Below are 25044 nucleotides of genomic sequence, written 5' to 3' on the forward strand. Positions count from 1 at the left end.
GAGAAAACAGGAGAGGAAGACAGAGAGTAGTGAGGCCTGCCTCCTGGGACACATGAGTGAGGCAGGAGGCCGAGCTGAGGGAGATCTGTCTCAAACAGCACCTTGTTCCCTTCCTCAGCAGGTGACACCTGTGACAATGGGCCACGGGGCAGCCTGGAGCAGCAGGGCTCTCCAGGTCAAGGCCCTCAGCCACCACGGCACCCGTGTGCTACCTCTCACCTCACCAGAGCTAGCTGGGAGCACGTTCAAAACCGAGGAGGTGGCTAGGAGGGGGCTGACCCGTGTCATCTCATTCTGGCTGTTCCACACTGCCTCAGCCACCCTGTCCCTCCACCTACCAGGAGGGCATGGGGCCAGGCATGCAGCCACCTTACCAGGCTTCGTAAGAGCTGGACTGTCGCAGCACGTTCAGCGGAACCCTTAGTTCTCCCAGAAACTCATCTCCAAATTTCAAGTTGCTGGCATTCCAGAGGTCAACTCTGAAAAACAGCCAATGAGGCGCAGATCTCCCATCAGGGATGGCCTAGGGAGGGCAGGCCGACCGCTGTGTTCCTCATCTTCCCCAGAAGGGTCTGGGACAGGGTAGAGCCTTCAGCCCCACAGGCCAGCCTCCATGAAGAGCCACACTGACTGAGTACATTTGAGATGTGAGGTCAACGCAGGATGTAACTTTGGAATGAAGACATGTGTTCCCTGGGCCTGGGGGGTAGGGAGAGGAGCCGAGGGCCTGGGGTTAGGGTAAGGGGCCTCCTGCCTTTTCAATAGGATGGGAAGACCATTCACTTGGGTGGAATTCTCACTGTTCCCTCTGATTTGGGGCCATGGTGACTGTACATGTGGGATGGAAGGATGGGATGGACGGACGGTGTTTCCGGGTGCTGACAAGCAAACATCGTGTGTCCCCCACAGTAACCAGAGATTACTCCATGAGCTGAAAGTCTACAGTTCTCACCACACTTGGTGGTCACAGGGAAAATTTTGGAAGACCATACCAGCCCTCTGTTGCCCCTGAGGTCTGAGCAGGGCCGCAGGCATCGTTGGGGGGTATAGGGTGTGCCACAGGAATCCAGATGCGTCAGGGACATGGAGAGGAACAATGTCCCATGGCATTTTTAGCATAAACAAAGAGCCTTTAATCTGCCAAGCGACACCTTAGCAATGGGCCAAAAAGTTTCCAGCCAGTCTTTTCTTCTTTTTAATAAGAGAAGCATTTAAAAATATTTTGGGTTTGTCTGTTTACAATACAACAGCTAGAGGGGCGCCTGGGTGGCTCAGTCGGTTAAGCGTCCGACTTCAGCTCAGGTCATGATCTCACGGTTCGTGAGTTCTGGCCCCCCGTCGGGCTTTATGCTGACAGCTCGGAGCCCGGAGCCTGCTTCGGATTCTGTGTCTCCCTCTCTCTCTGTTCCTACCCCACTCACATTCTCTCTCTCTCTCAAAAATAAATAAACATTAAAAAAAAATTTAATTTAAAAACAAACAAACAACAGCTAGGGAGGGCTTCACTCTTGAATTTAAAGCCAAGTCTTGTATAAACACTTCTTTCTCTGAACAAGAAAGGGGACCCGTGTCTGGGGGAGCTGGGGGAGCCTCTGACCCCCAATGGGACTTGCAGACGTGTTTGGAAATGGAACACTTAACCTAAGTCTGTGCTCAAGCCAAGACCAGTGTGTGGAGGCTGGCTTCCCTCAGGACTCGAAGCCACAAGAGGAATGGAGAAAGAGGCCAGGGGTCCCACATGTGGGGGAGGGAGGGGCCTCAGTCCACGCCCCACACCTGACAGCCCCCACCGGCCCAATCCCCACCCTCTGCCCCCATGGCCTGGTTATTGTTCAGAGGCCTGAATTGTCACTGGAGGCTCAGGGGACACCAGGGTGCCCCCCAGTTGAACGTTTGTGGTATGTCCAGTCACATCTCATGCCCCTCAGGAAGCCCTGACCCTACAGGAAGGCAGATTGCAAACCATGTCAGATCTGAAGAATTCCTCAGGTTCTGGTGAGCAGGTCAGACCTAAACATGGATGATGGGAAAGGACGCCAGGTGATGGTCTCACAAGGCGCTGGGAGGGAGGCCGTAGAGAGGCTGGGCTCCCAGGGGCTGCAGCCAGTGGGCATGAAGCCTCGGAGTAGCCCCTAGAATGGATGCCGGGGGACCTCTCGTGCAGCCTGTGCACACCATGGGCTTGACCGTGAGCACCCCGAAAGCAACAGGACCTCGTGCTAGGCTGGGTGAGGCCACCGGGTGGACGGAGCCTCACACACACTAAGCAGCTTGACTTCGCCTCTGAAAAAATACTGCAGCGTGAACTCCAAAACCACATTTGTCCCTTGGGTTAAGTAAATGTTCTCTCAGCCACCACCCAACAGCTGGGAAGTTTATAGCTCTTACTTCAAGCAACTCCCAGTGTCCTACTGTTAAAATTAGCAGAAAATTGAAAATTCCTCTCTCTCCTTTCCCTTATTTGTAGAAACAAAACGAAAACCAAACAGAAGAGGTGAGTTCAGACTGCAACCCCCAAGCAGGAGCCTCAAAACCCCAATTCTCGCTCACCGGATTTCAAGTTTGTCTACGTCTTCCTCCTCAAAGTCAAAGTGGGATTTCCGGCTGTAGCTGCAGGGTCTGGTCACCTGGAGGGACAGACGGGCGGAAGCCTGTGTGTGCCACATCACTGTCCACTGAGCACCCCCACAGGCTGGCCACCCCAGGCCCAGGGGAAGAGGCCAGGGGCCCCACACCCAGAGCTGAGGTGGGATCCCAGCCTGCAGGCACACCCTGAGCCCCATCTCCAGGCGGCTGGGGCGCAGCAGGCAGGGCTGTGCCAGCACTCCACACGCTCCGCCTGGCTATCCTCCCAACACACCCTAAGTACCTGGGCCGGGCCCCTTCCTCCTCAGCCCCAAAGCTCCACACACCTCCCCTCTCCCTCTCCCTCCTGATCTCACCCCTCCCCAACCTCCCATGTCAGCACCTCCACCCTTATGGGATGTTGGCAGTCCATGCCTCTGCCTCCTGAGCAGGGCTCCCGTCCATCCACAGCCTAGCCTGGCCTCAGCCACATCCACCTTCAGCTGAGCCTTCTGAAGGCCCCCTGGAGCCCCCACTAGTTCCCCTCACCCAGCATAGGGGGAGTCTTTCTAAATCTGCACCCCCTGCCTGGCTCACCGTTGGACCTCTTCCTCACTGGGAAGCCTGAAGGTGACTGTGAAATGCCCCTTCTTCCAGGAAGCCCCTCAGAGTCTCGACTGCCTGATATGGTTCACAGTGCTGATAAGGTCTATCATTTGCTGTCTGGCTTCCAGTATGGTGGCCATGAGGTTCCTGCGTGGCACCTAATGTATCCACTGAGTGAATGAATGTGGCTTTGATAGAATTTTAAATAATTTCAATGAAACATTTAAGGGTTTTTATGTAAGTCTAGCCATTATCCTGGGACAAACTGGTCTGGAGGCTACTTCCTGTTGAAACTCCTGTAGGAGGTTGTGTGCCAGCCCAAAGCCCACCACTGGGACACCTTGCTCCTTCTGCCAGGAGCTCAGCCTCAGGGTGAGTCAGAACTGTGGGGCTGTTTGCAAGCTGAAGCAGAAGGCATGCACAGAGAACCAGCCACGGGGTGTACTTTTTGAGCAGGGCTTGGCCCTTTGAGTCTAAGACCATAAAGTCCAGCCAGAAGCATGCTCCAAGGTCCTGTGGTCTGAGGCCATGGGAGAGGCAGGTGCAGCCTGAGAGCCTACATCTAGGCCTGCCCTGGGTTCCTGTAGGATGTAGGCCTATCCCTGTGCTCACCTGTACTTGGGGCTTACTGAATTACTCTAGGGAAATGAGGCCCACATTAATGAGTGAAATATGGGTATATGAAATAGAAAACAAGCCCACAGAAGTGGACGTAGCTCTCTGGGTGATGCAGGCTGCAGCAAAAGCCTATGGCTTTACCGTGTGTTATATTAAAACAAGTTTGGAAAGTGCTGATTTAACTATTCTAGGCAGCCTAGATATCGAAGGCTCTGGCTGCTTTTAATGCTTTCATATTAAAAACTGTTCCTTATTCTCTGTTCCAGATCCCTCCCTGTCTCTGGAGCCCTGGCATGGATCCCCCTTGAAATCAGGTTGACAACATCAGCTTCCTGCCTGATCTTGAGTCTCTTAAAAACCATTTTCTTCACGCGGCTATGAAACAAGAATGTCCTTCTGGGACAGAAAATGGTGCTTTGCCTTCAGCACTCTGACCCCCATACCCCTTCTTACAGCTGCCCCAAGAAGCCTGGCTCCTCCATTTCAGAAACCCATGGGCTTTCTGGACACCGGTCAGAAAAGGTCCAGGTTCTCTGCCCATGAGCTGCTTGGTTCTAACCCATCTGTCCAGCGTCATTTACCAAACTCCCCCTTCTTGCACCAGCCCCACTCTACATCTCAATACACTTTCCTTCAGCCTCATGATGCACCTTCCAGACTCTACTCAAGGGTCCCTGCTCTGCGAAGACTTGCTCTATTTCACCAGTTGTTTGCTTCCTGGTCCCCAAAGCCACTGACTTAGCAGCACTGAGCAAGTGCAGGAACCCACTTGTGTGCTCTCTGCATGGAAGCAAGCTCACGAAGACAGGAGTGGAGGCCTCATGCCACGTTGGCTGCCCAGGACCTGGTGTGTAGGAAATGTGCAAGAGACCTTTACAGATGGGAGCACATCAGCCTCAATGTATTTCCTACGGGTCACGTTTAAACTGAAGCATCTGCGTTTGCTCCCTGCTCTGTTCCCGGTCCTCAGCCCTCACGGCTTCCATCACACTAATTTCACTGGTTTACAGTTCTGAGGCAGCCAAGGGGTCTCTTTGTTCACATACGTTTCCTTGGGGCACCTGGGAGGCCCGGTCGGTTAAGCCTCGGACTTTGGCTCAGGTCACAATCTCACAGTCCGTGAGTTTGAGTCCCATGCCGGGCTCTGTGACAACAGCTGGGAGCCTGGAGCTGCTTCGGATTCTGTGTCCCCTCTCTCTCTGCCCCTCTCCCACTCATGCTCTGTCTCTTTTTCTCAAAAATGAATAAACATTAAAAAAAAAGCAAATACATTTCCTCTTTTGCTTCAAATCCCCTCACTATTTCTGGTCAACAAGTGTCCCTCCACAGCTCAGGAAAGACTAGTGAAGCAGGCAAAAAAAAAAAAACAAACCAAACCAACCAAATAATAGAAAACCACCAAATCCTGATCACTTGGAAAGTATCAGTTTGTCAGCATTCAGATCAGAACTGCGTTCCTCCGAACGCAGCACAGGCAGGAGGGAGGGGTCATGTGCTGCGAGGTCGCTGCGGGACCTATGGAAGGAAGGTGACCCTGCCTGAGGCCTGTCAGATCCACCTCCTCCCACAGGGTCTCAGTGTGACATCTGTGGCACTGAAACACCAACCTCAAAATAAAACACTTCATCAAACTGCGGGTTGTTGGTCTTCTTTTTCACCTTCGTCTTCTTTGCCTCTGATCTGAACCAGGGAGGAAGGGTGAAGGTTAAAACCGATGCTGCTGATGCCAAATCTCTCGCCCATAACTAACTGCCTCTCTTGTCTTGTAAATATTTCTGCCCGGTTACCCTCCCAACACCCCCTAAGCACCTTGGCCGGACCCCTCCCTCCTCAGTCCCCAAACTCCACACACCTCCCCTCTCCCTCTCCCTCCTGATCTCACCCCTCCCCAACCTTCCCATGTCAGCACCTCCACCCTTATGGCATGTTGGCAGCCCATGCCTCTGCCTCCCAAGCAGGACTCCCATCCGGCCACAGCCTGCAGACGAGGAACCCTTACTGAGCCAAGAATACCCAGTGTGAAGAAGCTAAGGGCTTTCTTCACAAAGCAGTTTTAAGGCAACAAAAGAAAGAAAAGTAAGCCAGAACAATATATTCCACCACAGGGCCCATCCTGCACTTCCCAGAACAAGGAGGCCTCAGCATCATCGCACCGGAGTACAGCTCGCCAGAGAGGCCTAGACATGGTACTTGCCTGCACGGTCCTGCCAGGGCCACGGTGGCGTAGGGGTCACACTGCCCGTTCACGATGGGAAGGCCTTGGCACTCGAGGATGCTGCAGAGAGAGTGGGAATGTCAGGGGCGGGAGCCGGGGGCCTGCAGGCAGCTTCTCAGGGCTACCCTGAGGTCCGAGAGGACAGCAGCCTCAACAGCCCAGGGCCGAGCGTCCTGAGTTCTGGGTGGTGGTCCCGATGCCCGGAGCTCCCGTCTAGCGAAGAGTAGTGGGTGGTGGGTGCACCGATTATCAATCCAGAAACATCTGGGGGCAGGGGACAGTGGTGCCGCATTCAGGACACCCTCCTGGTGACTCCCATGAGTGACACCTTCCAGAGCTTTCCGCGACTCATGAGCTCGCCTCCCCAGCAACCCGACACAGTAGACACTACTGCGTGTCCTCGTTGTAGGTGGGGGACCTCCGTGCCACATGGGCTTCTCGGCAGCAGAAGCTGCCACGGTGTCAGGGTCTCCTCACGCCTGATCCCACCTGCAGGCCCTGGTTCCTGGTTCTCTTTGCATTCTGGAACACGGCCAGCCACACTAGTTCTGAGCACCTTTTCCATGAATTCTGTCCTATCACCCTGGGTGTGCTTCCCTGGACTGTCCCTTCTCCGGGCTGTGGGGCATGCCGTCCTGCTCCTGGCATGCAGGCTGGAGCACGTGCTGGATTTTAGGCTCTCAGGCTGCTGGAGTCCAGATGTGCCGCGTTCCGGAGAACAAGGCTGCTGGGCCTCCTGCTTCTTGGCAGTTAGCGATCTCCTGCTGCACACTGATTATGGCCATTCTTGTTTGAGGCTTTGTCGGGATAGGCACCAGGACAGGCTGGCCCCACCAGCAGGCTCTGTGCGGAGTGCCGAGTGGGAACAAGGATCTCCACTGGCAGAGAATCAGTGCTTCCCAGGGCCGCAAGAGCCCCTTGGATCCACAGACCCCACGCTCTGCCCGACCCCGTGGCGCTCGCCCTATGGGTTCACACAGGCCTGTTGAGCGCTGTGGGGCCCCTCCTCTCCAGAAACACCCATAGCGGCTCAGGCCCCCGGCTGCAGTCTGTCTCCCCACCTGCCTCCAGGCTCCACTTGGGACTCCCCCTGCCCCTCGCCACCCACACAGCTCCAGGACAAAACCAGGACCACTGTGGCCTCCCTGTCTGCTTCCCTTACTTGGGGTCAGAGAGCTGAACTGCCGACTGCCCGCCATCCAGAATGTTCCACCCTTACGGCATCTGGCTCTTTAGTTGACTGTGGTGGGGGAGGGTCCAGTTTGCAGCAGGAGTCCTGCTCCCATGGAGGGGCATCACTTTCACCGTCTCCCCTGCGACATCTCAGGGCTCGTTTCTCTTTGGTGCCGGAAAGCCGGAAACCAACCTGCTTCTCATTCCTTCCTACGTTGAGCAATCTGAGCTGCCCCTCTCAGGAATGCTTTAGCCTCTAACACTTAATAGAGTATTTCTTTCTGGGTGAGAAGTTTCATTTCCTTCGTTTCTCCTTCATAGTACTTGTGCGCCCGGAGCGTGTGCCATGCCTCTCCTGGCCAGGGCACTTTTGTACACAGTTCTTCTTTCTTCCCACTTCCCACCACGTTTCTCGTGGAGCCCGTTGGGTGGGCTGAGCCTCACAGACTGCCCTGTTACTCCGATCAGCTGTACCTGGTCTTTCAGCTCTCTCTTTTACCTACTTTATGGACCATTCCAGGGTTCCCTCTCAGATTACTGACTTGGTCTCTGGTTTCCCTCCTCCCTTCACTGACTGATCATTCCAGAAACATATATTCGCCCATCGACTCATCACACATCAAATATTTGCTGAGCTCTTCTCCACTCAGGCCCATCTCCCCGAATGGGCGAGCAGCTGTGAGGAAGTCAGAGGTTCACATCTGAAGCTTGGGTCTGCTCAGCCGGCTCGGCAGCAAATACAAGACGATAAACACGTGACATGCAACTGTCACATGTGATCATGCAAGGGAAGAAATAAACTGGAGACAAGGGCAGAGAAGTACAAGTCGGGGTCAACCTCTCGGGTGGTTGGAGGTCTCGGAGAGCAGGTGGCTTGGGTCACGGGAAGAAGGACCAGAATCGCCTGTCAGAAGCCAGGAGGCCCCCAGGGAGCAGCACTGTGAGACGCTGGGGAGGCAGCTTGCTCAGGATGTGTGCGGGGAGGCCCGAGCTCTCTCCCTGAGCAAACAACTCATTTAATGCAAACACGTTTTTATTACGTTCACTTGTTATCAAGAAGGTTTACATGGCAAGTATGCCTGCAGTTTGCAGCCTCAGAGATAATGGGTTTTCATGGCCATGGACTAGATGGCATCGCTAAGCATCAAACTGAAAGCAAGTTTTCTCACATCTACATCCTAGGGAAGCACCACCAGATGTGGGCAGCGGCCACCCTAGAGCAGTGAACATTGCTGTCTTTCCTTCTCCAAGAGACCAGTCTGAGAAACACTCTATTCTCTAACTCAAAACGAGGGTTGGATGCTGACTGCAGTCACACAAAGACACCTCGGAGGAAAGAATCAACACCCTCCCATCCGGCATGCCACAAGTGGGAACCACAATAAGGACGCCAGCCTTCCTGCGCTCTCCTGCAGACAGCTTCCTGCGGCTACAGCCCTGCACACAAGCTGGCAGGGGGCTCTTGCAGACCACCCGAGGCACACGAAGCCGAGGTTCATTTTACTTCACACACAGTCTGTGTCTCCAGGCCCATTCTCTTTGAAACAACTTCAACAAATGCTTCGGAAAGTTCTAGATAAATATCGGAAAGGGATGAAATATTTACCAGGTCCTGGAAAGGCACTGTGAAACATACAGTGACCCAAACAGTCAACTGAGCCGGAATCTAACACACCCCAAGTACAATATTTTGTGTGTATTTTAACATTTATAGGATTTTACCTTCAAACTGACCATTAACGCATGGTTATGCCTCTTAGCTGGAGTGACAGCCTGCAGCTTCAAACTCATTTCAATTTCTCCCTTCCCTCCATGTGGACACATGCTGGGGCCTCTGCTGCCTGCCCCACAAGGAGGAAATGCTGAACTGGGCAGTGTGCAGGCACGAGAGAGCTGGAGACACGCTGGCCGTGCAGTGACAAGGTGTCACCGGGTCACCAGCCTGCCATCTGCTCAGCCCTCTGCCCTCACACTTCAGCTTGAAAGGCTTCCTGCCTCCAGAAAGAGCCACATATCAATAGCCTGTTGGCTACTTTTTTCTTTTTGTAATTTCCTAATAACAGAAAGCAAGATCTCTGCTAGATTTGAGGTGCTATTGGAATTCCCCACCAGGGCGCACCTGGGGGTGGGGCTGCCTGCGGCCTGTGCCCGCTCCCCTGGCCATCAGCCCTGCAGTCTGGCCACATGAGCAGGGCCCTGGCCGGTCAGCACGCGCTGCTGCCAGCAGGACTCTCGTCAGCTTGGGAGGCGCTGGAGCGTGAAGGCAGGAAAGTGCGGAACCCTTGCTTTCAGACAAAGCAGGTGACCACGGGACAGCAAGAGAAAGATGCTCTGCAGGGACAAGAGAGGGAGGACTGTGGAAAGGGGCGAGCAGAGGTCTCGTGCAGCGCCAGCAGAGCCGAGTGCTAGTGCACACGTGTCTTCTCTCCCGCTCATCTTCTGGCACACATGGCCGCTGCACATTGCCCACACGCACCACTGTTCTAAAGGAAGTGGTGCATGGTCCACAGAAATGTCCACGAGCAATCGCCCCCGATGCACAACATCATGTCCACTGGCCCTGGCGTAGACCTCAGCGGTCTCACGGATACTTGCAGATCACACACATCGACTACTTAATTCACTGCACAAATGGCTTCAGAACCCTGCCTCCATGCTCAACAGGCCGGCTCACACCTGCCAGCTTTTCCAACACTTGTCTCCAGTGCAGTGACATGCCAATGCCCTCACGTGTTGACATGCAGCCAGAATGCAGACCCCGGGAGGCCGGGAACAGCCCTCAGCCTGCAGCAGGGGTTCATGAAATATTTTTGAGTGAGTGATAAAAAGGTACATTAATCTTTGTTGGGGATGAAAATAAAGCATGAGATGAGGCCCTAGAGTCCAAGCCTGAGATCATGCACAGGCATCTGTGTGACATGGGGATTGGCAGATGCCGCATCCACATACAGACGAGAACATGAAGGTGGTGGCTCACCAAACCATGTGGGCCTCGTCAGGCGTCCAGGCCAGCAGACTTGGACATACAAGTGAACAGGACAAAAAAGAGGGGTTACAATCAGGAAAAGCCATGTGTGGAAGGAACAGGGAGGTTTCCGTGAGCAAGTCCAGCAGGTGTTCCGTCCACATGACCACACGAAGCCTGGGTACTGACGGCACCACCCAGGCAGGTCAGGGAGAGGCGATAGGAAAGCCCACAGATAACACCCACTACCAGCAGGACGCAGGATAGGTGAGGGCCATGAGCCTCCAGCCTCCCGAAGCCTCCAGGGTGTACACGGGTAATGGACACCCTCAGGAAAGAACTGCAAGCACTCACGGGACAAACTGTGGTTTTGGAGGGGAGACAGCCTCACCTTGCTCTTCAGCCTGGCAGGGAGGAGCTCCCAGCAGAGAAGGGTGCTCCTGGTTGGCAGGGAAGGGTGCTCCCAGTGGGGAAGGGTGCTCCCAGCTCGCGGGAAGGGTGCTCTCGGCTGGCGGGGAAGCGTTCTCCCAGTGGGGAAGGGTGCTCTCAGCTAGCAGGGAAGGGTGCTCCCAGCTGGTGGGGAAGGGTGCTCCCAGATTGCGGGGAAGGGTTCTCCCAGTGGGGAAGGGTGCTCTCGGCTAGCAGGGAAGGGTGCTCCCAGCTGGTGGGGAAGGGTGCTCCCAGATTGCGGGGAAGGGTTCTCCCAGTGGGGAAGAGTGCTCTTGGCTGGCGGGGAAGGGTGCTCCTAGCTGGTGGGGAAGAGTGCTCCCGGCTCCAGGGAAGGGTGCTCCCGGCTCGCAGGGAAGGTTCTCCCAGTGGAGAACAATGCTCCCGGCTGGTGGGGAGGGGTGCTCCCGACGGGGAAGGGTGTGCCAGCAGCAAAGAGGGATACGCTGGAAGCAGGGAGAGAGAACTCAACCTGGCCAGAACACCCCCAGGCACCCCATGAAAGACGACCTAGGCCAGGTGAGAGGTGACGGGAGTGGGGAAGGACCTCACAGTGCTGGTCCTGCAGCCTCTGGGTGGGTGGACTGCCGGCCCCAGTAGGAATTACTGGCTGTGGTGTGCTGGGTGGTGGCCCCAAAAGAGATGTGACCTTATTTGGAAAAAGGTCTTTGCAGATGTAATCCAGCTAAGGATCTTGAGATGATGAGATTATCCTGGATTCAGGGTGGGCCCTAAACTCGATCACTAGTGTCCCTACAGGAGGGAAGCTTCACAGACACAGTGGAGAGGGTCACGTGAAGGGGGAGGAGAGAGGGAAGGGACTGCCTGCAGCCCGAGAAGCTGCGGAAGGGGTCGGGGGAAGGGACCGTCCCCTGGAGTGTCCAGATTGCGGATCTGGCTTCCAGAACTGGGATAGAATAAAGTTCTGTTGAGTTAAGCCACTTAAGATTGTGGTGTTTGGCCTCAGCAGCCCTAGGAAAGTAACACCCCTGCAGTAAGGGAATGACATGTGTCAGGAAGGCTGAGAACGCATCCCCATCACGTTCTAGAGAGGAAAGTGGGGATAAATCACGGTGATGGTGCTGCCAGGCAGGAGGGAGGGCCTGGGGTGATTCTCAGGCAAAGAGAGAAGCGTATTGGAATGAATCTGCTTCTGCCCAAATGACTTCAACGGCCCATCATCCCAGCTCTTACTTTCTCCAGAGCCCAGAACACACTGTGAGGTTGGCCCAAGCCCTTGCCAACCTTTGAGATGCCAGGGCACAAGGGGAGAACGCACACAAATAACCGCGTGTGCTCCTGCACATATGCCGGCATAGATGCCATTATTCCAATCTTACACAGGAGGTGATAGCAGAGAAAGTCAGAGTTTGCAGGCTGTTACATGGCCAGGGGAGATTCTGCTGTCTTTGGACACCAGGATTTGGGGTCCTGAGGTTTTTACACTTGATAGAGTGTCCATTGTCTCCTGTTCCATCCCAAATCAGGGCTGTTTGTGGAAAGTCCCAGGTGCACAGAACACACTTAGCTCTAAGGGAGAAAGTGATAAAATACAAAATGGCTGCAATGTCAGAGGAGACCTAGTGGCCATGATGCCCACGTTAAAAAAGAAAAAAGGATCACAAATCGATCATCCTAACTTCTACCCTAAGAAATAAGAAAAGCAAAAAACCCACAAAGGCAGAAAGAAGGAAATAGTAAAGACCATAGCAGAGATAATGAAGTAGAAAAATCAGTAAAACCAAAAGCGAGGCCTTTGTAAAGATCCACAAACTTGACAAATCTTTAGCTAGGCTGACTGAGAAAAAGAGAAGACTCATATTACTAAAATTATTAATGAAAGAGGGGACATTTCTAATGACCTTAGAGAAACAAAACCATTTTTAAAAAACATTACAGAGGAGCTAACCAAATGGGAAGGCAGTGTTTCAGGGGTTGGAAGGTTTAGTATTGCTAATTCCCCAAACTGACAGATTCAATACAATCACGATCAAAATGTCAACTGCTATTTTTGTGGAAATTAACATGGTGACCCTAAAAATCACATGAAAATGAAAAGAGCTCAGGATAACAAGTCACCAAAAAAAAAAAAAAAAAAAGGACCAAGATGGAGACTCACGCTTCTTGATTTCAAAATGTACCACAAATCAAAAGTCGCCAAGACTGGGTGGTACCAGCATAGGGACAGGCATGCAGGTCAACGGGATAGGTTCTGAACTATTCTATTGAACTAATACATTCATCCATTCATAGCCCAGTGGTTTTCAACAAAAATGCCAAGATAATTCACATGGAAAGAATGATGCCAAGACAACTGGATATTCAAAAGCAAAAGAATCAATGCTGGCACCTTTCTAACACCACATACAACAATTACTTCCAAACGTGGTGAGGACCTGAAGCTGAGAGCCCAAACCGTACAAATGTTAGATTGGATTAGGAAATGATTTCTTAGATCTGGACCTAAAACACAGGAAACGACAGATAACTTAGAGTTCATTGAGATTTAAAAGTCTTGTATCACAAAGAACATTACCAAGAAAGTAAAGGCAGACAGCAGAATGACAAAAAATGTTTTCAAGTTATGTATCTGACAAAAGCCTAGCATCCAGAATATACGAAAAAATCTTACATCTTAACAATAAAACACTAATAACCCAACGAAAAAATCAGCAAAGGACTTGCACAGACATTTCTTCAGAGAAGAAACAGAGCTGGCCAACAAGGACGAGAAAGGATGGTCAGTGTCATTTAGGGAAACGTAAGTCAACGCCGCTTCACACCCATCAGGAGCCTGCAAAAACAAACATGGAGAATCACGTGGGTTGGCAGGCACGCGGGGGGACCGGAGCAGTCGCACACAGCTGGCCGTGTAAATGCGGCGACCACTGTGACAAAACAGTCGGGCATTTCTTCAAAGAGTTAAGCAGAGTTAAGATATAATGCACTGATTCTACTCCTAGGTTACGTACCCAAGATAAATGAGAACAAGTCTGTACAAACGCTTATACAAGAATGTTCCCAGCAGTATTCACAATCGCCTCAAAGTGGGAACAACCCAAATGTCTACGAATGGACGATGATAAGAAAATGCGGTGTACGCACACGATGAACATTACTCGGCCCTAACATAATTGAAGCCCTGATGCCTGCTACTGCATGAGTGAAACTTGCCGACATCATGCTCAGTGAGAGAAGACAGTCCCAGAGAACCACACGTTATGTGACTCCGTTTATGTGAGACATCCAGGATAAGCAAATCCATAGGCAGGAAGCAGGTCAGTGGTTGCCAAGGGCTGGAGAGTATGGGTTACAGCTGCTCCTGGGGATGGGATTTCTTTCTTGTGGTGATGAAATGTGCTGGAACTAGACAGTGGTTAGTGGTGACGGTTGCACAACTGAGTGTGCATTTTACAATGCTGAATTTTATGGTATGTAAAGGATATTTCCTAGCGAAAGAAAAATCTACAGTGCAAGGCAAAGTGAAGAAAGAAAAGTCACTGGTCCCTCAGACACCTTTGACTCATGTGATTGGAGGATATGTGCCCCTGTGGGACTCTGTGGCACCCCCAGCCTCTTTCTCCCTCATTGCACCCCTATGGGGGACCCTTATGCCCTGGAACTCTGAACAAAGTGTACTAGCGTGTGGCAGTATGTGCCGATGGGTGTGCTGCTTTGTACATATACGTATAGGGTGTATATACGCCAGCATGTAGACGAGTGTGTGTGCTCATGTGTACTAGCAGGTGTACCAGTGTACGTGCTAGTGTGTGCTAATGAGCATGCTAGCGTGTGCCAGTGTATCCTAACATATGTACTAGTGTGTGTTCGTGTGTGCTAGCAATGTCAGCGTGTGCTAGCATGTGTGCCGGTGTGGGAAGTCGTATAGGCTGGCATGTACCTGTATGTGTAGTAGATGCGCTGCTGCGCTAGTGTATGTAGAGTATACACTAGTACATCTATCAGTGTGTACTCACGTGTGCTAGCGTGTATGCTAGTGTGCGTACTAGTGTACGCTAGGAAGAAGCAGGCAGGATCCCACCACAAAGATGCAGGAACCAGGCAAACCCCTGGTGCTCTAACCAAGGAGACTTCCAGAAGGCAGTGTCTGGGGAGCTCCCGCGGTTGGTTGGCAGGGACAACATGGATGGCAGGAACTCTGGGGGTGGGTGGGGACCGGTGGGGATGGCAGGGTGGGTAGTTGTGAAGTATCGCTCCGTCTCCTGCTCTGGGCACCACACCTGTCCTCTGATCAGGCCCACTCCCCCCACCTCTCCCTGGACAGGACCACGGCTCTGTGCCCTCCCCAGAGAAACAGCTTACTTCCACCCTCCCTCACCTGGACATGAGGCTGGACGGGATGGCTGTCAGAACAGGAATCCTGGCCCATGTCTCCTATGTTCACCCTCCTGACTCAGTGCTCTGCCCAGCCTGGTCCATTCTGTCTCCCAACCTCTAAAGCGCACTTCTTATCCTACGTAAGGCTCTTTCTGAACAGCCTTAAGTTGTTTTGGAACACGGTGAGATAAGCCTACAAATAAACAAGGAAACAGGCAACTCTCTCTCCCTGCTACAGGGTCTGAGAGCACAGCAACTACTTCAAGAACAGGAGCACAGAAGCAGCGAAGGACAAAGCTCACGGTGTCCTCCCCATGTCCCATACCAAGTCCTGTGCACGTCCTACACACATTCCCATGCGTGTCCCCCTGCAGCCAGAAGTGACCAGATGACAGGTTCCAACAACGCTGTGGGAAGCAGGCCAGGGCTCCCCAGGGTGGCACACGATGTAGGATCCTCCTCGAGCCCCCACCCTGTGCCCTATGCAGGGACACAGGGAGCACAATCCTAAAGTGGAACTCGCCCATTCTCACTGAAGCCCTTTCTGCCAGAGATGGTTAAGAGATGAATTCAGGAAACTGTCTTCTCCTAAGATGAAGCACGCGGAAACGTCTGGTCTCTCTCCTGGTTTCTGTGAACCTTCACTCTTCACTTCCTCTTCCGAGACTCCTTTCCCACCACCCTTCACTCAGGACATACCAGAGGCTCCAAACATGCCAGCCACAGACAGATGGGCCAGATGGCACTCTGACGCCCTCCCACGGGACCCCCAACTACTGCAGGCGTCGTCGGTAAAAACAAATGTGGGGCCCATGGGGCAAGCAGTGAGAGAACAGGGTCTTGGCCAGGGTGTGTGTGCCCCAAGGTCTCACTGGGGTAACAGGGCAAGGACCCTGCACACAATGTGAGCTTGTGCGTGTGTCCGGGCATCTCCCAAGAGTCCTCGGCCCCCTCCTCTATGGGATCTGTGACCCTAAATGTCAAGAGCCTCACCTGCTTAGACACGTGCACAGACATTCACACTCACCAAGCGTTGCAGGGTAGATGGAGCCCTGGATTCGGAGTGCAAGATCTGAGTTCAGGCCCTAGCTCTGCCGACAGGCCTCAGACACACCTCTGCACTGTTTCCTCACCTGTATTGCCCTGGGTGAGACAGCACCCGCTTTGCCTAAATGTCCCCCTGAGTAAGTATGGCTATTCACAAAAGCCAAATTCATTACCTCTAGCATTTGCTTTACTGAGATTTCAAGAACAATGTGCCAGAACCTCTAAAAACACTGTCATTGTGGGGAATCACCGACTTTGGGATTTCTGACTCATTTGTTTGAAAAACAAGGACCCGTCCTGGGTCAGAGTTACTACTTCACGAAGACCAGGTGTCCATGTCTTACCGCGTGGCCAGCTTGTGGCAGACGACGCCCGTGTCGGTGATGACCTCACTCAGCCTCAGCTCCAGGTGGACCTTGCCCTGAAAGGCATAAGGACACAGGGTCACGAGGGGCTGGCCACGCATAGGGGAGAGCTCCCCAGAGTCTCTGCTCATAAACGTGAAGCTGTGTCTGACCGCATGCAGCATCCACAGCGCTGCCCCCACCCTACTCAGATCCCAGGGCTCCAGATGAGGCACGGCTACCCCCGAGTTAAAGGGTCCAACCCAACAGGCACATTGCAATCCCAGCTTTAAGGACAGCAGACCGCTGTTTCAGAAGAAAGAAGTCAAAAGGCACAAGGAACAGGTGCCAGAGAAAGCAGCCTCCCCAACATGTTTGCTTGCTTTTATCTGCGTCCCTTCATACAACAGATGCCTGCATCAGACACCTGCCCCATCGCCTCAGTACATGTGCATGTGTGTCTGTGTGTGTGTGGCCTGGACACCATGCCAGGGGAAATCAGTCCTGTGCCCCAGGCAGGAAGTTAATGCCCATGGATGCTTCTGAAGGACAGGGGAGCAGAGGTGGCTGGAATTTTGAGAGCAAGACCAGTGCTGTGTTTCTGCCTGCATCTACATCTCTGCCAATGTCAGCCCAGCTGGAGGACCCAACCAGGTTACCATCAGGGGTCAGGGGTCAGGAGAGGGAAGAGGAGAGGGGACTGCGAAGAAGAGAGGAGGTTGTTCCTAAGAAACATGCAACAGTAGCAGGTGTGACACACTGACATATTTCTAGGAGTACACACAATGTTAAAATTAACGCTCTTTTTAATTAGAAAAGTGGCTGAGCTGGATAATCTCCAAGGTCCCTTCTGACTGAAACTTCTAGACTCTGCAACTTGGGGAGGGCCCTCTGAAGGCTGCCTTGTGCTAGAAGAATCCAGGGCCCCAGACTGACAGACGGATGGATGGATGGACTGGAGGAAAGCATAGGCAGGACTGCTCAGCAGCGCCCCCAGTGGCCTCCTGGGTTCTCCTGCAGCTGCGGAGACACCTGCACAGGGCCCTGCTTGCCCAGCGGCGTTGAGACCAGCCTCCCGGGTCCTCTGGCTCACCCACGACACTGACACGGGAGACCTGACGTGCCCCTGATGTGCCCCAGGCGCTGCCCTTTCTGGCCCTTCCCTCACCTGCAGGACAAATGGTCTCAGGAAGGGGAAGTGATGGATGATGGGTCCAGAGCAGCATCACACCTGCGTGACCCTGGGCAACATCCGGTGTCCAGGGCACTGACCCCGTATCTGCAGAGGCGCTGACGGGCTCCGGCCACGCACATAACTCCAGGAATACCTCCTGAGCACCGCGCTTCCCAAGGGGTCAACGGGCCCTTCCCAAAGCCCTGGGAGCTTCTGGCCCAGAGCGCCCCTCCCATGACAAGCGTGCACACAGCAGGCTCCAGGACGCACACCACCCCATCCACCCAGCCTGGGGGGGGGGGGGGGGGCTCGGTGCCGCCGGCTCTGCAGGTGCGGCAAACACACGTCCACGCTGCCAGCAGTGACCCTGGCGGGCCGCATCCTGCAGCTCCCTTGCGCGGAGCCGGGTCAGGCTCCGGGCTCCCCGCCGGCGCCCTGAGGCAGGCGCTGCCATCTGCCAAGGTGACAGTGCGAGGCGCAGGCCACCCACTCCCCCTCGTCGCCCACGCCCCTTCGTCGCGCATGTCCCCCTCCCCCGCTCCCCTCGTCGCGCACATCACCCATGCCCCCTCGCCCCGCACGCCGCCCACACCCCCCTCGCCACCCTTCAAACCCGACCACTCGGCAAATGCTCCACCTGAGGGAGCAGAGGAAGGACGTACCCCTAACAGGCTGCTCCCGGTTAACGCCCGCAACCTGCATTCCCAGCCGCGAAACAAAGTCCCCACGGCCGTTCGGAGATCACGTCACTACTTCTGAGAGGCTTCTGACAAGTGGGGACGTGTCTGGGCTGAGACAACCCCACCAACGACGACCGACAGCCCCATTTCTGGTTTGTCCCAGAAGAGGACCCGCACATCACACGGCAGGCCCCGCTGCTCCGCTGCTGAGCTTCCTCTCCAGGGGGTGCACCTCCGCACCGAGGGGGGCAGACGCTGAGAGGAACACCTCCCCGGCCAGGGGGCAGATTTTGAGGGGAGCACCTCCCCAGCAAGGGGGCAGATGCTGAGGGGAAGCACCTTCCCACTGAGAGGGTAGATGTTGTTGGCTAATGCATGCTGCCACCATATTCGGGAGACTAGGGAGAGGACGGGTCGAAGTTACACAAAACAGTACAAACTCAGAACATCACTGAAAGGACTCCTCCCCCCTCCTCCCAAAGTTAAGGCAATAAATCTGCAGTTCAGAAGTTCACATCCGAAGCCAGACACAGGTTAAGGGCGTGCCCCGTGCCCTGTGGGTGACACACCACCGCCCTCACAAACAACCTGGCCACAAACACCTACACACAGGGGCACGGGGGCGCCACACCCTCCACCCCCCCGGACAGACAGGAAGTGTGGGTTCTCCAGCTCGCCTCTGCACAGCATTTGACACCCGCTAAACGCCACCCCGCCCTCGAAGAATCTGACCCTGGGCTTGTTTTGATCTCAGCAGAGGCTCCCCACTTAGAGGCCTAGTCACAGGCCCCACGTGCTGAGCTGAGGGCAGGAGGTGGGGCCCGGCTGGGCAGGCCCCCTGAGGACTCCGCCCAAGGGCCCTGCATCTGTGAGGAGAAAAGCCTTGGAGCAGTGCGTTACAAAATGCTGACTGCATAGCTTTTCCCATTTTTATTCAATGTGAACGGTGATAGTAAGAAGTTTAAAAAGCAACTGGGAGATGAACACCCGGACCTGCGGGCCGGCCGCTGCCCATAAACACCCTGTCCCGCTGCAGAGAGGGACCCATCCACATCAGGACCCACCAGCGCGGCCAGTCCTGGGCCATAAATCACACAATGTCTGCTCTTGGATCGGAACTTGAAATACAAATCACTATCAGAAAGACAGCTTAAAATCCCCAAATATTTGAAGATTGAACAGCATACTTCCAAATAACAGACCAAAGAAAAAGTCTCAAGAGCAACTGAGAGATATTTGATTTTATTTCTTTTCATAAGTGAAAATGAAAATAAAACTTATCACAATGTGTGGGATACAGTGAAAGCAGTGCTTGCTGAGAAATTTATAGCAGTGACCGCACACATTCGAGACAAAAGATCTAACCTCAATAATCTAAGGAAACTGGAAAGAGAAGAGCAAGAGCAGAAATCAACAAAACTGAAAACAGAAAATCAATAGAAAAAAATCAACAAAACCAAAAGCTGTTTTTGTTTGTTTGTTTTTTAACGATCAATAAAACTGATTAAACCTCTAGCTAGGCTAAGAAAATAGAAAACACAAATTACTAATAACAGAATGAAAGAGGGGCCATCACTGGTGCTGCCGCGAAGCCATCCTGTGGGTTCTGAACCGGCAGTTCCGGGGGCACCTTTGTCACACCAGTGGAACTCAGGACAAAGAATGACCCTCCGTGAATGGAGGATAAGAATCTCTCGTATTGTTATACTCTAGCTCCTGGAGGCAGCTAATGCGCCACAGGGATACTAATAATAGAGGCCTAGTGGGGCAAGGACACAGGAGTCCCTTCTACTTTCTGGTCAGTTTTCTGCGAACATAAAATTGAAAAAGTTTATCACCTAAGAAAGAAAATCACAGTGGTTCCCACACATTTTTCTCAGGAAAGCATCAGATCCCTGGCCTGGAGAGAGGGCCTCAACCACGGGCTGCGATGACAGCAGCAGACTGCACCCTCCCGGTCAAGCCCCGGTCCGCACGCCTGGAGGTCGGGGCCGGAGTCAGCGCACAGGAGGGCCCCTGGTCACCAAGCACTCGGACCTTGGTGGCGCTGAGAGCAGGCGAGACTCCCGTGAACACAGAAGCCAAGGACCAGTCAGAAACGGCACGTGGAGGCCAGCCCTTGCCTCCCTCACTTCCCCAAACCCACAGGAAGATTCAGAGCTGGGCCCTCAATGCAGACAGCTGCTGGCTCTTGGCAAGTCCTTCAAGCAGGGTTGTCTGACACAGAGGACAGACAAAATTCCTGGGGTTTCCAGCCACGCTAAAGGTGCTGGAAGACGGCCAGAGTTTGCTGTCAGAGTTTTCTGGATGCACACTTCAACGGCAAGTCTGCTGAGACCACAGAGCACGTGGCAGAGCTCAGTGGCAGCCGGGTGTCCTCAGAGGAGCTGGGGAAGGGTCCCTGGGCCCGCTCAGGTGATGGGTGGGGACCGACTCCCTCCCCTTGCAATACGGAGAAGCACCTGTCCCTGCCAACCGCGTGGTTCTGATCCTCTCACCCAGGGTCAGGGAAAGAACAGAGCAACTAATTCTTGTGAATAAAGTGATTTTCCAGAGACTTTAACAAACATCAGTTCCAGAAGGAATCAAGAAATTTTTAATTGCCTTTCCCCCCATTACTTTGATTCCTTGATCTCTTGTTGGCCCCAGTTTTCTGGCACTTTCTTTCTGACGCATGCCTTTACATATGAATTGCAGAACCGATGGATTCAAGAAACCATATACCATCCTCTGCCCTTCTAAAAATTGTAAATGAGACATTTCAGGATGAAGCAGCTGTAGGCAAAAGATTGTGCTGCACTTTTACGGGCCAGTTTGAATGTAGGGACCACTGCTCCCTCCACAGTTATGACCACTTCCTAGGCAGGTACTCTGAGATCGAAGTACCCTAAATAAAACCCTCAGCACAGGGCCTGGACCTTGGCGGGCACTCAATACACACAGTCCTTCCTCTGTCTCCCCAGTACCAGCAATACCCATTTGCTGCTCGTAACGCTGATCCCTAGGAAGCTGGCCCAGCTACAGGCACACCCCATCTGGAGGGTGTAAGGGTCGGGCTCAGGAGGACAAGGTCCTGGTCCACAGGCACATGAAAGGCACCAGTTATGAAACAGTCTGGATGCTCCACACAGCACAGTACAATCAACACACACACCGCATTTATAAGGTTTGTGGTGACGGAGTGGTTCTGGACCCTGATTGTGGTGGTGGTTGCACAGACCTCCACACATGATGAAATGCACGGGATACACATGTGATTTGCACGTGCACGCACACACTGTATGTGTGCAGACATGTGAAAGTGGTGGGATCTGAGGTCTGTGCACTGCAGAATGTCTGTGTCCCGGCTGTGGCCAGTTACGCAGGATGTTGCCATGAGGAAAACGGCATGAAGGAACACAGGCCTTTCTTCACTTGGTTTTGTCTTTAAGGATAAATAGGAGAGCACACAGTTTGCTAATCATCATTGCCTGTGTACTATTTTCTGGGACTGTCTATGAATCTGTAAGCATTTCAAAATTAAAAGTTAAGTTTAAAAACAAGGGGAGAAAAAAGAAAAGCTACACTTGACAATGAAGTCAGACTTAAACCAGGGCTGGCCCAGTGTGAAGAACGCAGTGAAGACACATCGTGGCCGGCTGCTGGCGGAGGAGTCCTTGTCACCGCCACAGCCTGTTCCACTGCTGAACAAAAGTCATGGGGAAACCGCCAAATCAAAAGGCAGGAATGGCACGTGGCCCTGTAGCCTTCCGTCTGCAGACGGGGTTTCTGGGCAGCCCGTGTGCTCCTGGTGTTAATTAGCTCATTGTCACTGCTACAGCTGCTCTTGGAATCTGGGCACACATGGGGATTCTGCAGTAGCTGTGTGTCTACTGATTTCTGCGGCACGTGTGGGCCCCTTGGCCAGAATTCAGTGTAAGCCACTGAGACAACATCTTTCTTGGGCTCAGCTCCTCAACCCTTCCCTCCCCCTGCCTCTTTCTCCAAGTCTGTGGATTGATCGCAGGGGCCACCAGGGGCCCCACAGCACATGGAAACTGGACGCTCTGCCTTCACCCTCACAGCTCAACCAAGGCTGAGGGTCTACAAGGAAGTGTGGGGACAAGCAGCCAGCCAGGGCCCCAAATGCCGGGCCAGGTGCCTGTGGGTGGGATGTGCCGGGCAGAGCAGGGTGCTCAGCAGCTACCTACTTTGGGGATTCTGTCCGAGGCACCACCTTGCCGCACATCAGGTCCCGTCCAGTATTCACAGAACCCCATTTTACATATGAGGAAACGAGGCTTGCTGGGGGCCCCGCCGACGTATTTCACTGGTGGATGGGGGCACTGGGCTTGGATCCAGGCCTGCCTATGCCAGACCCTGTGCTGGCTCCCATACCCTGGCCAAGCCCTGGCGACTCCCAGGACCGCTGACGACAGTGCTCCCATGTCCTGGTGTCACAGCGGTGCGCTATCCTCCCGCTTGTGGATTGCAGACACCAGCGCGGGCTTAGGAGCTCAGCTGGAAGCCACACAAGCAAGGTCGAGGGAGAAGAGAGGCTGTGGGCCACCCTCCCAGCGTGTATTGTCCCAGATGCTTGGTGTGGGCATGGGCAGTGCCCCATCACAGAGAAGGGAGGGTTGGGAACTGGAACCCCACAGCCTCCCCACACCGGGGCAGGGGGTCAGTCCCTGATGACACATGGCCGAGAAGAGCCCAGGGGACGCTTCAGACGACAGGAAACTCGGTGACTGGTCACTTCCCTTCTCTCCAAACCCTCCTTTGCTACATGTGGGAGCTGGAAATGCACGCGGGCCCTTCCAGCAACTGGGACCCGCAGTGCGAGGCTGTGCGTTCGCTCCTGCCCCAGCTTTGCTTTTGCTTGCCCATATTTTCTGTTCACCTTCAGTTCTGTGTAATTACTGTCCTTTCCAATTTTATGCTTCACACATGTCAAAGTGCGACAATAACCGAAAGAATGAACACAGTGAACAGGCCTAGGCGCATCGTGGATAAGAGGACGCACTTGCTAACCATCACTCCCTGTTAGGATCCCAGTCCTGCATCTGTCTCTGCAGCCACCCCGCAGCCCCTCCCACAGGCCCCACCGAGGCCTCACCTGCACTTCAGAGTCTGCATCCACGTGCTGCAGCTGGAACCACGTGTCCCTGTTGTGGTACTTGGGCAGGTCCTCCTTCTGGATGGCCACCTTCCCTACAACACACACGCAGAAGAAAAGCAGTCACACGAGGGGACAAACCCCCGAAACAACAAGCGGGGCTCTCCACCACCACCGCCAGGCTTCGCAGAGGCATCGTCCAGAACAGGTAACTGGGTAACCCAATAACACCATGCTGTCTTCCTTCCAGCGGGTCAGTACGTGCCACATTTCCTCTGGAAAGCCTCACATGGGACCTGGCTGGGGCTACCCATTCTGCTCCTTGATTCGAGGTTTTAGGAGAAGAAAAGCCTGCCCATCTGTCTGGTCCCAGGGAGCTCAGAACAGGCTGCCTCAGAATAGGCCGCTCTGAGCTGGAGGCAAGTGAGTGCCAGCAGGTGCAGGAAGAAGCCTTCCCAGAGCTCCCTTGGCTGCCCGCCCTCTGCAGCCCAGGAAATGTCTGAGGAGCAGAGGCTGCCATGGACCCTCGCTCAGGAGGTGTTATGGTGAGGAGGTCAGAGGGGTGCCCCCAGGATAGTCCTGCACAAACAGCCCTAACTCCACTAACCCCCATGTGCTCGCCTCCCAGTCTGCCACCCTTGGAGGCCCAAACTCTTTCCCCCTCGTCTGGTCGCTGCTCTGGACACAGACTGTCCAGCCTGCTCTTGGAGCAAGCCGTCACTGAGGTGTCCCCTGCGTGACATATGCCACAGGTGTTAACTCTCTTGTTAATCTCTCTGTGAGTCCAGTGTCACAGGGAGAACCTCGGTGGGCAGAGAGAAAGGTTTCCTCCAACCTGGGACTCCAGACCCCATGAGACTTACCCACTGGGCACAGAGGGGTACTTGGAAGGCAACACACGTGCCAAGAAGCCTGTCCAAGTGCCAGAGGGCTGGGCCCTCGGGACTTGGGACAACTGACTCCCACCATTGCTACCTTCAGCCCCCATGCACCCGTCCATTGGCCATTCATCATTTCGGCATATTTGTGTGGCTCCATATTCCCAAAGAGAAGGTCACAGCACCTCGCACCTCCCAGCCGGAAAACAGCCCTGGGAAAGACCCTGGAATCATGCCACTGGGCTCACTGGCATGGCCAGCACCAGTGTCCCCCCGCCCCCTGAGAAGCAGATGCAGTGGCAATGCCACTGACCACCTGGACCCCACTGGTTCAGCTCTCACCTGGAGGACCCTGCACAGCCACAGACCACACGACATATCAGAGCCACTGCTGGCAGTTGACAGGTGGCCACGGAAGGGAGAAGACAGACGGCGAGAGGCAGGTGCAGAGCCAGGGACATGCAGCACACAAAGGCGCTACAGAAATGCAACAGAAGCCCGACTTACAGGCCACATGGGATCCCCTCCAGCAGCATCGTCATGGGGCAGGATGGCTCCCTCGGGACCCCCACTCCTTCTCCACCTCGGTCCTCCCCGCCCCCAGCACCTGGCCTGCTGGGTCTCGGGCCTCCGACCACCCCCCACCACCCCCACACATGGCCACCAGGCAGACTGGCAAGAAAACACTGTCCTTCCTCTCTGCAGCTCTTGCAGACCGATCCCTTTTCCTCGCCACGGGAATGTGATTCTGAGTCCATGGAATAAAGCCATGTGAAAACAATTCTTGGAATTGAATTGAGCAATATATTTCATTGAAAAAAAAAAAAAAACCTTCAGACTGTGATTAGTGCAGCTGGATGGGAGGGTTACGTGTGAGGTTTGAAATTTTAAGTAAC

The 25044-nt window shown here is 53.9% G+C and overlaps 1 protein-coding gene across 1 annotated transcript in view; it reads right to left on the reverse strand.

Annotated features, from left to right (window-relative positions):
* Positions 1-25044, reverse strand: part of RASA3 (RAS p21 protein activator 3) — a 119391-nt gene that overhangs the window by 26725 nt on the left and 67622 nt on the right. The window contains exons 4-9 of the mRNA XM_049647293.1: positions 23271-23365; positions 16319-16395; positions 5984-6064; positions 5397-5469; positions 2551-2627; positions 375-479 (exon numbers count right to left, since the gene is read on the reverse strand). Of these exons, the coding sequence (XP_049503250.1) occupies positions 375-479; positions 2551-2627; positions 5397-5469; positions 5984-6064; positions 16319-16395; positions 23271-23365 (508 nt within the window). The remainder of the gene's footprint in view (positions 1-374; positions 480-2550; positions 2628-5396; positions 5470-5983; positions 6065-16318; positions 16396-23270; positions 23366-25044) is intronic.

This window comes from Panthera uncia (assembly GCF_023721935.1).
Source record: "Panthera uncia isolate 11264 chromosome A1 unlocalized genomic scaffold, Puncia_PCG_1.0 HiC_scaffold_16, whole genome shotgun sequence".
NCBI lineage: Eukaryota > Metazoa > Chordata > Mammalia > Carnivora > Felidae > Panthera > Panthera uncia.